Source organism: Eublepharis macularius, chromosome 14 (assembly GCF_028583425.1).
Source record: "Eublepharis macularius isolate TG4126 chromosome 14, MPM_Emac_v1.0, whole genome shotgun sequence".
NCBI classification, from domain to species: Eukaryota; Metazoa; Chordata; class Lepidosauria; order Squamata; family Eublepharidae; genus Eublepharis; species Eublepharis macularius.
This window is the reverse complement of record NC_072803.1, coordinates 64865000-64880811: the sequence shown is the minus strand read 5'-3', so window position 1 is coordinate 64880811 and position 15812 is coordinate 64865000. Positions and strand designations below refer to the sequence as shown.

The 15812-nt window shown below is 47.0% G+C and overlaps 1 protein-coding gene across 4 annotated transcripts; it reads right to left on the bottom strand.

Moving 5' to 3' along the window:
• Window positions 1–387: 387 nt before the first annotated feature.
• LOC129342254 (uncharacterized) lies at window positions 388–11232 on the bottom strand. 4 transcript variants are annotated; one of them, XM_054997928.1, is made up of 4 exons: window positions 11180–11232; window positions 9681–9783; window positions 7375–7512; window positions 388–2812 (listed from the first exon to the last, which is right to left on the bottom strand). In XM_054997928.1, the coding sequence occupies exons 3-4, from the start codon at window positions 7394–7396 to the stop codon at window positions 2076–2078; spliced, it is 759 nt and encodes a 252-aa protein (XP_054853903.1). In that variant the 5' UTR covers window positions 7397–7512; window positions 9681–9783; window positions 11180–11232; the 3' UTR covers window positions 388–2075. The 4 variants fall into 4 exon arrangements, with proteins under 4 accessions (XP_054853903.1, XP_054853905.1, XP_054853902.1 ...); XM_054997930.1 differs by having other exon boundaries at window positions 388–2809; XM_054997927.1 differs by having other exon boundaries at window positions 7375–7454.
• Between the last annotated feature and the right edge of the window lie 4580 nt (window positions 11233–15812).

The window sequence follows — 15812 nt, the reverse complement described above, 5'->3', positions numbered from 1 at the left end:
TGCACTGGACAGAATCTGGCTCTTTCTTTTAACGCAATTTCATCAGCAGGCACCACCAGAGCGGTGGGTGCATTCTGAGGAGCTCTCCTGGCCCCACTCCAGGGTCCCAGGATTCCATAATCACAAGAGAGACCCCCCCCCATGCCATCTCTTGAGGGGCTTTCCAGGCCAGCTCCGATTGCCCAGAGGCAGGAGGATATGTGCTGAAGAGCAGCATCACAGCGGGCTGGCCATATGAGGATGCCCCGTTCCTGAGGGATGAAATACACAAAACGGTGGCCAGCAAAGTTTCAGCTAAACTACATGAGACGAATTGCACAAGGACGTCCAAGTGAAGGGGCGACACAATGTTAGCCAGGAAGCGTAGTTTGAATTTCACCTCTCTACAGAGCTGGCAAAGATCGCTTCTCAGAGGGTTTGTTAATTTCCTCTTTGCCTCACCAAAGGCTCTGTCAATTATTAACAAACCCTCTGAGGAGCAATCTTTGCCAGCTATGTAGAGAGAGATGAAATTCAAACTACGCTTCCCGGCTAACATCATGTCGCCCTTCACTCAGGCATCCTCGTGCAAATTGTCTTGTGTAGTTTAGCTCTCAGTGGACAAACAGTTTCATAATTTTCAGGGAACAGGTATTAACAAGATGGCTTTCAAGACATTAAGTCTGTGGCAAATGCTTTGCCAGAATTGGCAAACACCTGCTTTATATTTACGTTGTTGGGATGGTGGACTAAGTTATTTCTAAGTTATTTCCATGAGCTAAGCATACTCATAAGTAGCACCTGGCTCTTCAAACAATAAGAGAACCCCACCCCCTCTTTTGAAGTGCCCGCTCCACAATTAAGGTCACCAGTGGAGGCTCTGTTAAAGCCCCACCCGCAAGAAAAGCAAGAACATAGAGAAAGACATTTTCTGCAGCGGCAACATAATTTTTAAAAACACCCTTCCTCAAGATGCATGTGAAGCCCCATCTCTGCTGGCCATTTCAGAAGGTTAATTCCAACTCATCTGCTCTGTGCCAGGTATATAAGGAACTCTCAGATTTTAGCTCTGGTGCTCCTGTTTTGAAAAGAAGATTTTAGTGTTATCTTTCCCTTTTAAATTCATCATTGCTTCCTTTCTGCATGGCAAGGCAATTAAGAAGTATGGCAAAAAATAATTAATGGGGAGGTCTGCTTCTTGACTTGCAGGCTGGTGTGGCTATGACTACAACCGCACAAATAGTAGTAATGGCATACAGGAAGGGGATGTCGGTGCGAAAACACTGACATGGGCAGACCTAAAATACTATGAAGGTGTGTGTCACAGCCAGTAACTTACTCACGCCTTCTGTCTAAAAACATCCCATTTTGTACCTCCTTTAATCTACACCTACAATCCCAGAGGTGCCAAGTTTCACTGCTGTGCTCCTGGATCAATCAAGTCTTAAACTTGACATTATTGTATGTGTACATGTGCTGCAAGTCAAGCCATCCACACATCCAGCTCGCCTGCTGCTCAGGGCAGCATCTAATTATGGAAATGTGTGATGCAACAGTTGGGGTAGAGAATGGAAGGTACCATGCTGAACTAATTGGGCAAGATCAAAACAAACATCCTCTGGTTGTGTGTAGGTCTGCCCCTCCAGCCAGAGATAAGGGGCCAGGACATGAAGGTGGACCATGATCCCTTCACCTGCTGCCCTAACTAGGCCTTGCAGTGGGAAGAAAAGGGTAGAGCTAGATGTACATCAGCCATTTTCCGCAACATCTATTGTCTCATCTTAGGAGTGAAAACAAAAACACATTTCTTTCCCCTTATGAATCCATCACTGTTGGGTGACACAGACATTCTCCTTTCATCCCTCAGTCATTTCCCCCCCGTGCATTCTACAACCACACCAGAGACGACTGGGCCCCATCCTCTTCTGAAAGCATTAACGTGCCATATTTTTCTCTTTAGCAAGCAAAACTATCTTCCAAATACTGCTCAGACCTTATCAAGAGGACAGGTAGGCTCTCATCAGTGATCATCAACTGTTCTGGCAACCTGTCAGCAAAGCGGATGGCACTCAAAATGTTAGAGACCATCGTGGAAATCACAGCTCTTCCCGAGCTTCTCCTGAACCATTCAGCAATAGGGCAAGGTTGATCGTGGTGGCCAACCATTTCCCATCCGAGGAGCTCTGCAGGGAAACCATCACCCCATATGGTACGAGACTGCGTCCCACGTAGATATTAGCGGTGGAAATCCCGCATGACCCATTCTCTAGGAAGTCCATCCAGGGAAGCCAGGCACTCCTCTGCTCAGGAAAGTGAGCTCTCGTGGCACGGCCATCCGTCAGCAGTGATAGAGTTGCCTTTGCGAGGCACAACAGGGCTCCCCTGGTATCGCCCAGCTCCACTGCAGCCAGGATCCAAGCCCTGCCGGGATGACTCCCCACATGCTGCTCATACACATACAGCTGGAGAGTCTGCCATGCTGATTCTGGCTGGTCTGGGAAGAGGCAACAAAGGAACTCCAGGCTGCTTTCATGTGGGCATGCCTTGTTGGGCCTCAAGGCCAAGCAGTCGTGCAAAGGCACGTGGCCCTTGTCGTGGGAAAGCAGGAACAGAGACACAAGGATGAAAACAAGGGCCAAGAAGGCAGCAAGGGAAACAGACGGGAAGTAGTCGGACTCCTGTGGTTCTGGCAAAGGCGTTTCTGAGGATGCGGAAGGAGCTGTCTCCTCTCTGGCCTCGGCCTCCACATTCTTCCAGGGTTGACAGCCGGGATCATTTGCACAGTCTAAGTCCCTCTTCTCAGCATTCTCCACTCCTTGGGCATCTTGATCTTCTTACACAGAAAAAACAAACAAAAAACAGTGACAGGGCATTAAAAAAAAATCCAGTCTGAATCTGCTCACAGAACAAGACAAGGGGTAGAAAGGTTGTGCTGGAGGCCAAAACTGGACAAATAAATAGTCTGCCTGAAGTGGTACCATCACGGTTTTAAAGTTGTCCATACAGGAAAAAAATCACTGCACATAGGAAGTCTTGTTTCACAAGACTTGCTTGTTTATTACTCAAAAGAGTATTTCACTTTCAGCCCTGCATGGTACAAGTAGGGTCTACCACCTCAGGCCTAGAAGTGATTGGATTCCTCCAGCTCGATCCTATTTAGGACTCCATCTCTTTCTACTCCTGGGGGGTCTGCTCAGACAGCCTTCCCCTGAAATATACACATTTCAAGGAACGGAACACCAAGAGTGAGAAAGAATGGACCTCCCTTCCCTCCCCCTCCCCCTTTTATTTTTACCTTTTTCTCACTGTCAGAAGACATACAGCCAAACTACACAAGACGCCAGACACGTGTTCTTCATGTGTCAGGTCCCACAAGATTCCCTGGGGGATGTCGGATTCAAATCCTGAGTATCTCATCGGTTTTGTTTTCCGTTTAATTTGAAGGATTTTTCTTAGTTCAGGTTTTTTGCTCTACAGACAAGTTAAAACCTTGCCACTCATATTTCATAAAATTAACTTTTTAGCCAGATACTTTGTGCTCCCCAAATAAGTTTATCAGAGTAAGTAAAGTGGTGAGTCACAAAAAGAGTCTGAATAAAGTTAAAGCTTTCAGTTACTGATCTGAAGTCTTGTCATCGTCTCTGAATGTTTCTGAATGAAATTGCCAAAGGTTCAGTCGCCAAAATAAATACCAGTAGAAGTAATGGACACCCTTTTAAGGTGACTCTGGCTATATTAAATTTAGTTGATGTTATGCCAGTCAGCCATTTTACCCCATGGGTTTATAATATATCATCAATAATCATTGTGTAAATTTGCCTCTCTGACTGAAGCAGTCTAGAACATCTCTCTGTCTCCACTCTACAACTCAAATGCTTTTTCTGCATTAAGCACTAGAATCTGCTTTTCTGTATTTTTTAACTATATCAATATGTATTAGTTATATACTAGTCATTCCACATTATGATCAGTATTACTGGTGCCATCTCACTCAGCATATTATAAATTTATACCTTGATTCTTTGATTGCTAATAATAAAACACTGCTAATATTCTCCAAAAGGACTTTATAAACATCTGATGTAAGGTCAATTGGCCCTAGTACTTTACTATTTTTGCAGCTTCTTAAAATCGGATTTCACTTTTTCTAAAGCAAAAGGAGCTTCACGTTTATTTAAATCCATAACAATGATTTGAGGGATACCAGTAGTTGAAAGAAACTTTTTGACTTGTCTCAAAATTTGGTTGCTCAGATTCATATGAAGATTGAAAATACCATTTTAAACTATCCAGAACACCTGCATAATGCTTCCCCTATCCCATTACTATAAGAGGGTCAATATTATTCTCCTCTCTTCTTTTGTAGGAATTATTGCAAGGAACTTAGAGAGTTTATCACCAATTTTTTAAAGAAATCAACATCTCTCATTAATATAGCATTCCCAGTTGTCTGCTGGTGGCAGGCAATCTCATATCATAGAATCATAGAGTTGGGAGGTGCCATACAGACCATCTAGTCCAACCCCCTGCCCAGTGCAGGATCAGCCTAAAGCATCTCTGACAAGTATTCATCCAGCCTCTTCTTGAAAACTGCCAGTGAAGGGGAGCTCACCACCTCCCTAGGCAGCTGATTCCACTTTTGAACTACTCTGACCGTGAAAAAGTTTTTCCTAATATCCAGCCGTTACCTTTGTGCATGTAGTTTTAGCCCATTACTTTGCGTCCTACCCTCTGCTGCCAACTGGAACAGTTCCTTGCCCTCCTCCAAATGACAGCCTTTAAAATATTTAAAGAGAGCAATCATGTCCCCCCTCAACCACCTCTTCTCCAAACTAATTCCCAAGGCCCTCAGCCTTTCCTCGTAGGGCTCAGTCTCCAGACCCCTGATCATTCTTGTCGCTCTCCTCTGCACCCTCTCGATTTTGTCCACATCCTTTTTGAAGTGAGGCCTCCAGAACTGCACACAATACTCCAGGTGTGGCCTGACCAAGGCAGTATAGAGAGGGGCTATGACCTCCTGCAATTTCGACGCTATGGCCCCTTTGATACAACCCAGGATTGAATTAGCCTTTTTTGCCACCGCATCGCACTGACTGCTCATATTCAGTTTACAGTCCACTCTTACCCCAAGATCCCTTTAACATATACTACTGCCCAGAAGTGTATCCCCCATCCAGTATTTGTGCTTCCCATTTTTGTGGCCCAGATGTAATACTGTGCCCTTGTCTTTGTTGAATTGCATCCTATTCACAGCTGCCCACTTCTCCAGAGTATTCAGGTCTTGTTGAATTTTAATTCTATCTTCTTGGGTGTTTGCTACCGCTCCCAATTTGGTATCATCAGCAAATTTAATGAGCAGCCCTTCCACTCCTTCATCCAGATCATTGATAAAAATATTGAAAAGTACTGGGCCCAAAACCGAGCCCTGCGGCACCCCACTGGACACCTCCCTCCAATCTGATGAAACGCCGTTGACCACCACTCTTTGAGTGCGGTCCTCCAACCAATTCCCTATCCACCAAACTGTCCTATAGTCTACTCCACAGTCTTCCAGTTTGCCCATCAGAATGTCATGGGGGACCTTATCAAAAGCTTTACTGAAATCCAGATAAATCACATCAACAGAGTTCCCCCGATCCAGTAAGCTGGTCACTCGATCAAAGAAGGAAACCAGGTTGGTCTGGCAAGATCTGTTAGGAACAAAACCATGCTGACTTCCCCGGATCACTGAGTGGTCCTTCAGATGCTTACCGATTGATCCCTTTAAAATCTGTTCTAATATCTTCCCAGCAACAGAAGTCAGACTGACCGGCCTGTAGTTTCCCGGGTCATCCTTCCTCCCTTTCTTAAAGATTGGGATAACATTTGCTCTTCTCTAATCTTGTGGTACATCCCCAGTCCTCCAGGAGGCCTTGAAGATGATGGACAGGGGTTCTGCAAGTTCTCTGGAAAGTTCTTTCAGCACTCTTGGGTGCACCCCATCCGGCCCAGGGGATTTGTATTCATCCAGTGCAGCCAGATGCCTCTCCACTACCTCTCGGTCAATGTCAATTAGCCACTCAGGTGTCCTGCCACATTTTCTACTATCTCTAGATATGCCTGAGTTCTTCAGGGAGAAAACAGAGGCAAAAAGTCATTAAGCCTGTCTGCTTTCTCTCTGTCCTGCATCAGAGTTTCTCCATCTACTCCCAACAGCGGTCCAATTGCCTCTTTTACCTTGCGTTTCCTTCTCACATCTCCCTGAGGTTTGCCCCACTGCAAGCCCCTCGGAGATCGTCTGGCACTGGCAGGCAACCCAGGAAAGCACACACTGGGCATGCTCCCAGTGGTGCTTGATGATGTCACTTCCTGAAGTGACATCATCATGCTGGCTGCAGGTGTGCTCTCGTGCTTTGCTAGGGCCAATTTTGGCCCCAAACGGGCCAAAATTAGCCCCGTGCAAAGTACAGGAGCACTGCCCAGAAGTGACATCACCACACAAGCACCAGGAGTTGAACTCACAGAGCTGCGTGTTCTGCAGTTCTGCACATATACTTGGAAAAGTGGTTGTTGTTGTTGCAGAATTCAGGGTTTTGAGAACCTCCTGTTTCATTTTGAAAGGAGGGGAGAACAAATATCTAGCTAGCCCTCACCAGCTGACTGGAAGCATGTGATCAATGCCTGTTGAAAGCTTGGAGGTCTGTTCAATTACTGGCTGAGGTCTCCAGTGACCAGAGGGTGGGCCTTCACTCCCTGACAGAGCTCTGATCATCAAAACCCAAATGGAAAGTTGGACTGAGATCCAAAAGACAGGGAGCACAGCCACTGCTTGAATCTGTCCAGAAAGTGGCCCACCTTCTTTCGCTAGAGCATAGGTAGGGAGGTGCCTATGCAAAACACGGTTGGCTGAGCAAAAGCCACATTATTTTGTTACAGTATTTACGACGTCCTGTAAAGCAGGCCAGCCTGATCATCTCTATAGCACAGATAAGGGACTCAGGCTTGCCTAATTTAACTGGCTTGTGACTGTGATAAGATTTGAACCACCAACCACTGCAGCTCCCAGAATTTTAGCCAGTATGCTACACCCACTTCTGGCACAGCTTAACTCATCTGTTAGTGAAACAATCAAGGGACAATGAATTTTCAGAATGACATTTGTTCAGGACAGAGTTCTTCAAATGCCATTGTTTTTCCATGGTGGCAGGAAAACAAGTGCTCCCAGATATAATATCAGCCTTGCAGGCTGAGATACTGCAACAAAAATTGATTGATACATTCAGAGACTTAGGAACCACATCTTGCAGAAGTGAGTTCCACAGTTAATAGTGCATCATGTGAAGAAGTATTTCCTTTTGTCTATCCACAACCAACCAGAGAGCATCAGGAATCTGCAAAATGAATCCAGCTACTTACCTTTACCTTGGAGCCGTGACATTTTGCTTGACTGTCTATGAACAGAACTCCATCCCTCCAGCCGCCACTGATAGCCGACACTTATTGAGTGTGGGGAGGAAAAGCGAAAAATACACAATCAGGCTCCAAGAGGGGAAGCTGAAAAACAAGATCCTGTGACGCTTTGAAGGCTGACATGTTTACTGTAGATTGTGCAAATCTCATGAGATAATTTTCATTGAAATGGACCATGAAGAAAACAGATATGTGAAAAAAACGGGTATTAGCTCCTTTGTTCCCCTCCCCATCTTTGATCTCCCTCTCATTGACCCAGTACCTGCAGTCTAGGGAAGACTTCCCTAGAATGCAGGTACAAGGTGAATGAGAAATGGCAAGAGTGACAATGGTTGGCTCCCCAAACTAAACCTCCACCAGTCTGTTCTCTGACTTTTTACCTACTATCTGAAATGACAGACTTTCAATTACTGTATAAGGAACAGAAAACAGTGGGCAACTTAATGTTATTTTAAAAAATTGTCTACGTCTCACTTTATCTCTAAGGGCCTCCTGTCACCCCATCCTATTCCTAAAACAGAGTCAGAAGGTAGGAAGGGGGCAGGAGGGGGGTTTCCGCAGCAGGAAAAGCCAGAGAAAGGCAAGGGCGGGAAGAGCAGCCCCTCCTCCTGCCCTGTTCATTAACAGCACCAGTGGCAAGAAGGGAATCCCACCCCCCACGCCCCACTGTATACAATGAAAATATGAAAATAGATTATTTCAAACAGTGCAAAAAGTGCAAGTATACAAAAGAGGGCCTCGTTTGAAGACTTCCATCTTCGGGAAAACATAGAAGTTCAGAAGTATAGAAAATAACCGTTTTTTGTTTCTCTCTTACTGCAGGATAGGAATATTCTTCCGTTTAAAGCAACTTCTTGGATTGGAGGTAAGATGCAAGTCTTTAAGTATTATGGCATAAGTAGCTTTCATTTCCTGTTTTTCAGATCACCCCTGGTTCAGAAGAAGCTGTGACAAGTCACCCCAACAGGCTGCTAGTGGGAAACCCGTTTCGCTGAGCTTCCTCAGGGATTCCTCTGGCTGCAGTCTACCCTCACAAACCATGACAGTGTGTTGTCACGGATGTCATTCTTCAGTAGGATGGATGGACTGCTTCCCTGACATTAACAGCACTTGGAAAGTCCCCCAAAAGTCAAACTAGGAATGAAGACTGACTGGAATGGAACACAGAATTTCAGACTGTCCCTGGTAAACGGGAGGCATCATTACGGGAAAAGCAGATGTGAAGTGAGGCTCAAGGCGCTCCTGATACATGTGCAGTTTATCCTCCCGATGGCTGTAGGATTGCCAATTCCACTTTCAGAAATTCCGTGGGATTTGGGGGTGGAGCCTGGAGAGGGTGGGGTATAAATGGCACAGGGTCATCCTTCCCGGGAAACTGATCTCTGTAGGGAGATCAGCTGTAATTCCAGGAGAACTCCAGGCCCCACCTTGAGCTTGGCAACCTGGGTAACCAACCCCAACCAACACAGGGACAGCCACATGCTGGATTGACTTTTTTTTTAGGGTGGTCCCACTTTTCCATCTCCCTTGTTAGGAGAGACAAAAGATGGTTTTTTGGCAGGGTATACATGCGGCAGAATGAGGGAATCAAGTCCAGTGTGACACAATAGACTGGAGCGCCTTGGGGTCATATTTTTGAATGCTTCTTTATGGGGGAAAAATGCCTACAAGCAGAAAACTAGTTCAGAAGGGAAAGGAATGGCAAAAAACTTTCTGTTTTTATGTGCTAACTACCTTCTTGTAGGCAAGAGTATTTTTGTTTACTATGCATAGGGACTGAAGGGGGAAAAAGCTGATATTCCCCCCCCCATTCCATCTGCAAGCTGAGATGGTAAAGTCCATCTGCCCTCAGGATTCAGCCCCCCCCCCAACCTGCTGCATGCAGGCACAAAGTCTTTGGGGAAATAACCTGCCTTGTGTTATTGCCCTGAGCAGGCATTCCGAGAAGGGTGCAAACAAAGAGCAGGGAGTGGTTGAGTATTTCTCCGTTGCTGGATTTTCCCGTACAACTGCTCTGACTCACCCGCATCTGCCCCTCTTGCAGCTTCTGAAGTTTACTCTCCACCCTGCAAAGAGTCCTAAGACAACTTGCAGACGGAGTGGGGACTCTGGGGACAAGGGCCTCCTCCAGGCTCCTCGGTCAAAGCTCGAGTGCTTGCAATAACAGTGACAGAGAGTTTTGTGGTAAGGGGCCATAAAAGTCCATAAAAGCAAAAGACCAGCCTGAAGTTCTTCAGGCAGTGCTCACACACCTTTCACGGCAGCAGGACAGGCAGAAATTGAGCTGAGGATGTTTCTTCCTTTCCACCACAGCAATGGGGAAGCTTCACCTCCTGAGCGTCTGCCTGTTACATTCTGCATTGTAAGAAGGGGGGGGGTATTTTTATTTTACTTCATTTGTACCCCACCTTTTCACCCTGTGGGCACCCAAAGTGGCTTACATCACTCGTCTCCATTTTTTCTCCTCACAACAACCCTGTGAGGGAGGTTAGGCTGAGAGTGTGTGACTAGCCAAAGGTCCAGCAAGCTTCCATGGCAAAGAGACGGCAAGCCTGGGCCACCCAGATCCTAGTCTGTCGCTCCAGCCACTGCACCACAAGGCCTTCCACAGAGCAACAGGAGGAAGCCGCTGCTTTGCAGATGACGCCACTGTGGCAGCCCAACAACCCACTCTTATGCCGCCTGCAGGACACAAAGCCAGCGGACGTGTCTCCCCGGCTTCTTCGTTTTAATTCACTTGTGCCTGCTGTTTTTTCAAAGAGGGTCACCACTCCACGGCCATTTTCACACGGCTTACCGGCCACAGAACATCGTGCCAAACTCCCGGAACAACAGCGTCTTCCTGGCGAGATTTCGCACCCATGTGAAATTGCACCAGGAAGACGCTGTCGTTCCGGGAGCTTGGTGCAATGTTCCGTGGCCGGTAAGCCGTGTGAAAACAGCCCAAGTGAATTTGGACTTACAGGTAACCTTTCAGAAAAGGTGGGGGACCAAGGGTCTAAGCAGAGGGACCCTCAGCACCTGCCTGCCAGGAGTGAGGAAGAGAAGACATTTGCCTTGAGATCAGACCATGTGGCATACCCTCCAGTTGTGAGGAGGGCTGCCTTCTTGTGGAAAGCCCAGCTGGGATCATTTGCTTGAGTCATCTTCAGCTATCTGCTCAGCCATCAGGTCTGTACCCTGCTGCCGCCTCCGCTCTCCTTTGGTCACCAGCACAATATGTGGATTGTCCGGATGGGCATATGGCTGTGAAATGGCCTCGTTAATGGGCAGTGAGATTAAATGGCCTTGATCCCCACACAGACACCGTTTCAAACCCACCGCCTGTGGCTGTAGGTTTAAGCATACTCTCAAGCACACTGGCCTCAAAGGGACTTATGGTGCTGAATGAAAACCCAAGACACCTGCCAGCAAGGCTGCCAACTGAACAGAAAGAAGAGGGCCTCTTTGGGGGACCTCCATCTTCAGGAAACATAGAAGTTCGGAAATTACACTGCACGTTACCCCTAAATTCTCCTTGGAAAGTTATTATTTTGAGCTACAAGCAAGTGCTTAGGTACGTTTGTGGACATTTCCCTCTTTAGAAAAAAAAAAGAGTTTGGGGAACACGGGCAAAACCTCTCTGTTCTCCCCCCAGCTTTCCAACAAAAAGTGACAAGAAGATTAGGAAGAGCAAAAGCTTGTCCCCACAACCCATTCCAAACCCCGAGAGCTAAAGCACGTTTTCTTCCATTATCCCCTTCCCACTTACCTGCCGGCCGGACGCTCTGCAAACTTGCCTCTAAACCTCTCACCTGCCTTCAGATGCTTCTTCAGGAATGCCACCAAGAGTAATTCTTCCCTGGGTCCTAAAGCTAGAAAGTTTGATTTAGATGAGCACTTTAGATACCAATGCTCAATTTAATTTGAGATACTGGGGCAGAGGGCTCAAAACTATGCTGGGTACCAACTTTTCTTTAAAAAATGATATTTTGTAATGTTTTTATCTCACCCTCACTCCAAAGAACTTAGGGCAGCATAGAGAGAGAGCCCCCCCCCCCTCGTTTTATCCTCACAACAATCCTGTATTTATTTACATCATTTATGCCTCATTTTTCTCCCCCATGGAAACCCAAAGCAGCTCATATCATTCTCTCCTCAAGCAGGGTTTCTTTTCAGCTGGAACACAGTGGACCGGAGTTCCGGCACCTCTTGAAAATGGTCACATGGCTGGCGGCCCCGCCCCCTGATCTCCAGACAGAGGGAAGTTGAGATTGCCCTGTGCGCTGCTGGAGCGGCACGGAGGGCGATTTAAACTCCCCTCTGTCTGGAGACCAGGCGGTGGGGCCACCAGCCATGTGACCATTTTCACCGAGGGTGATTTAAACTTTAAAAAACTTCCCCCTTGTTCCAGCTGACCCAAAGTGAGGTCATTGTGTGGTCCTGTGCTGGCAACCCACTGAGAGCAGAACCACAAGTGACAAAAGGCACAGGTTGGACACTTTTCGGCTTCCCTCAAGCTTTGATGGGAAATGTAGGCATCCTGGTCTTGCAGCTTTGCTCTCCGACTGCTGTCCAACGGACTTTTCAACTGTCACTTGTCCAACATTCCGCCAAGCTGCCTACATTTCCCATCAAAACTTGAGGGAAGCTGGCAAGTGTCCAACCTGTGTCAGGCGTCACTTGTAGTTCCGCTCTGAGTTCCACCACCTTTTTTCCCAGAAAAAAAAGCCCGGTCCTCAAGTATATCCTCACAACGATCTTGGGCGGTAGGCTAGGCTGTGTTTGACTGGCCTAGCAAGCTTCCATTGCAGAGAGGGCACCTGAACTTGGTCTCCCGGTCCTAGCCCAGCACTCTAACCACTACAACACACACATTTTTGAGTAGGGATTTGAACTCGCATCTGCTGCATCATGCTGGCACTTGGTTTACTGTCCCTGATCCTAGGTCCGTAACAGCCGCCTGACACAGAAAAACTGAGTGAGCAAAATCTTTTCCTGACATGAAATTCATGAAATAAAAGCAATGGGAGAAAGTTAATTTCTGCACTGTGGGCTGCTGTTACGAAACATAGGAGCAAAGTGCACTTTCTCTCCCTCCGGTTGCCAGCCTGAGAAGCAGCAGCAGCAGCAGCAGCTCCTGTCTCCATGGCAGAGAAAATGTCTGTCTGTATTTTACTCAGCTTATACCCCGCCCATCCTGCAAGCAAGCGGCTTCCGACAGGGATATGAAATTAAAACATGCAATAAAAGAATCATACCCACAGAAGCCAAGTAATATGGGGGTGGGGGGGACCCAGGCGCCTTTAAGCAAATTAGGCTACTGCAAGATCACTATAAATCACAGGCACCACCATTATTATTACTATTATTATTTTATTACACTTCTAGACCTCCCTGTCAGACAGGCTCAGGGAGGTGATATAAATCCAGGGCAGATGCAAAAAGAGGGCACAGCCGTCAGAAAAAGGAGACAGAAATGCACTCTGCCGATGCTCGGGCATTCTCATTTCTAATCATAGGCTGAGGAGCCCTGACACTGAAGGTGGGCTCTGGCTCCCAGTCCTGGGAGCTTTCACTTAACTGGTCTTTGAGTAAGACGCTGCATTTTACCTGAAGGAGAGACCAACAAAATCTCTATTAGGCGTATTCAGGGGTCCTTTCGTAGAAAAAGAGCTGGAGGAACTCATTAGCATAACTCATTAGCATATGCCATGCCCCTTGCCATCACCGGAAGTATGTTATTAGCATAACTTATTTGCATATGCCACACCCCCTGTCATCACCTATCCTGGCTGTTTTGGACCCAATCCTGGCCATTCAGGGCCCTAAATTGGGCCCAAAATGGAAAAAAGGGGCTGAAAATGGCCAAAAAGGGGCCCAAAGTGGTCAGGATCAGGCCACTGCTGAGTGGGAGAGTGATCCACCACTCGTCAGAGGACCGATCTGGGCCATTTTGGCCCCAATCCAGGCTGAAACGGGCCCAAAATGGCCGAGTCAGGTGACCTCTTTGGGGAACTGCCAGAACTGCGTTCCAGCGCGTTCCCCCTCAAAATGAGCCCTGGTAATAACTAATACCTTGAACTAAGCACGGTAACTGATGGGTAGCCAGTGGAGCAACTGTAGGATGGGAGCGATGCTCATGCTCCTACTCGCTCCTGATAACAGTCGAGCTGCAGCATTCTGCACTAATTGGAGCCTCTTAGTTAGCCTAGATGGGAGGCCAATGTATAGAGCATTACAATAGTCAAGTCTTGATGTTACCATAGCATGGATCCAGGTGGCCAGGTCAGCTGTGTCAAGATAAGAATCCATCTTCTAGGCTAGAGTGAGGTTGTAGAAAGCATTTTTTGCCACTGCCTTAACCTGTTTTTCTAGTAATAATGTTGGATCCAGTATAACCCCTAGGCTCTTAACTGAGTCTACAAGGGTCAGAAGAACTCCATCGAAAGTGGGGAGTACAATGTCCTTCAAGGTCTCTGACTTCCCAACAAGCATCACTTCAGTCTTGTCTGGGTTCAATTTTTGTTGTTTTTCAACCATTTTACCACGGCTGTCAGGCAGCGATCTAAGATTTCCACTGCATCCTGTGGGGACCTGGATAGCGAGATACAGAGTTGGGTGTCATCTGCATATCGATGACATCCCACTCCATAGCTGCGAATGAGTTCTCCTAAAGGCTTTACGTAGAGGTTGAATAACATGGGGGGTAAAATTGCACCCTGCAGAATCCCGCAAGAGAGTTCCCATTCTGGAGATAGCTGATCTCCAATGGCCACCCTTTGCGTCCACTTCAAGAGAAATGGTTTAAACCAGTCCAGGGCACATCCTTTGATGCCCACTTCTGTTTCTAAATGCCTCAACAGGATGGCATGGTCTACTGTATCAAAGGCTGCAGATAGATCCAATAGAAGCAATATGGAGGCAGGCCTTTGTCTATATTCAGACAGAGATCATCCACTAATGCTACTAGTGCTGTCTCTGTCCCATGCCCTGGTCTGAAGCCTGACTGGAAAGGGTCCAGAGCGTTAGACTCATCCAAGAAGGTCTGGAGTTGGTCACCTACTGCTCTCTCAATCACTTTGCCCAGAAAGGGCAGATTAGAGACTGGCCGATAACTGGCCACATCATTTTTGTCTAATTTTGCCTGGCTGGGAGAAGATGCCCTGAGTTAGCGATTGATTTACAAGAGACCTCAGTGATTATGTGGTCCTTACTTGATTTTAACAGCCAAGATGGGCAAAGATTGAGCATACAAGTAGTGGCTTTCATAGATGTCAGCCTCCTGTCATTGTAATTGGTTCAAGACAGTCCAAATGCAAGTTAGATGGTGCATTAAGTATTTCTTCCATCTCATCTGCATTGCAGCTAGCATCTAGATTAGAGCGTATTTGTGCTATTTTATCAGCAAAAAACTTGGCAGAGGCCTCACAGGTGATTGTTCTTGGGATTGTAAAGATTCAGATTTTAGGGGTTAGGAGGTTTCTGGATATCTTAAATAACTGGGATGGTCGTGAAAGCGTGCTTTTCACTGCCAGAATGTGGGCTGTTTAAAAAAACCAAGCCTGTATGAGGCTGGTCATTGTATGTTTGCACTGCTTGGCGAAGTGGTGAGTCCAAACCATTGGCAGTCAAAGGTCACACTTCATTTTCAATCCCGCAAAACAACCCCAAAGGCAGGGAGACGAATTGTGGGAACTGCATGCAAAGCAGGCATTGTGATAGCTGCTGCCACTGCAGAATAGGGCGGGGAAAAAAATTCTTGGCGATCTGTGTGCGCGCAGAAATGGTATTTTTTCTTTTTCTTATTAAAAATTTTTCCTGGTGATTCTGAGCCTAAGTTTGCTGACATGTAGACAGGGGGCCCAGTGATTACTCCCTGCTTGCTTCTAGAGACAGGTGTGGTGAGCTGCCAAACACCTGGGGGGGCCACACTAGAGGAGGGGAAAGTGAGGCTGGCTGGCTGGCCGGCTGGCTGCAGGCTGTGGCGAGCAGCGGCCCATTTTCCGTTTCTGCCTCTTCTTCCACCTGAAGGTGGAGCTGGAGGCATGAAGCTCTGATCCCAACTAGGCAGGGGAAGAAGCAGGGGCAGGATCCAGTAGCCTGGACTAAGGAAGGCAGAGCAGGATGCTCGAGGGGGAAAGGGGTCCTTTTCTTTCTTTTATTGGGGAGAGCACAGAGGACAATTGATTGGAGAGGATCTGGGAAGGAAATCAATTTGGGAGAGATTAATTTTCCAATTGTTACATTTTCTTTTTAAAATAATTTATTAAAATAAACAGGTTACAGATGTGCACAGAATTTGTCGTATTCCTCTGTAAGGCGGGTGGGTTGAGGAGGCCACCACAGAGCCAAAGCCTGGTGCTTGCGCTCCCCCTGCGCACAACTGAGCTCCCCTGACCATT

Excerpts from the sequence above, each read along its gene's own strand:
- LOC129342254 (XM_054997928.1), bottom strand. The coding sequence starts at position 7,396 with ATGTCACGGCTCCAAGGTAAAG. Across the intron at positions 2,813-7,374 it reads GTCACGGCTCCAAGGTAAAG|AAGATCAAGATGCCCAAGGA; the intron begins GTAAGTAGCTGG and ends TTTCTGTGTAAG.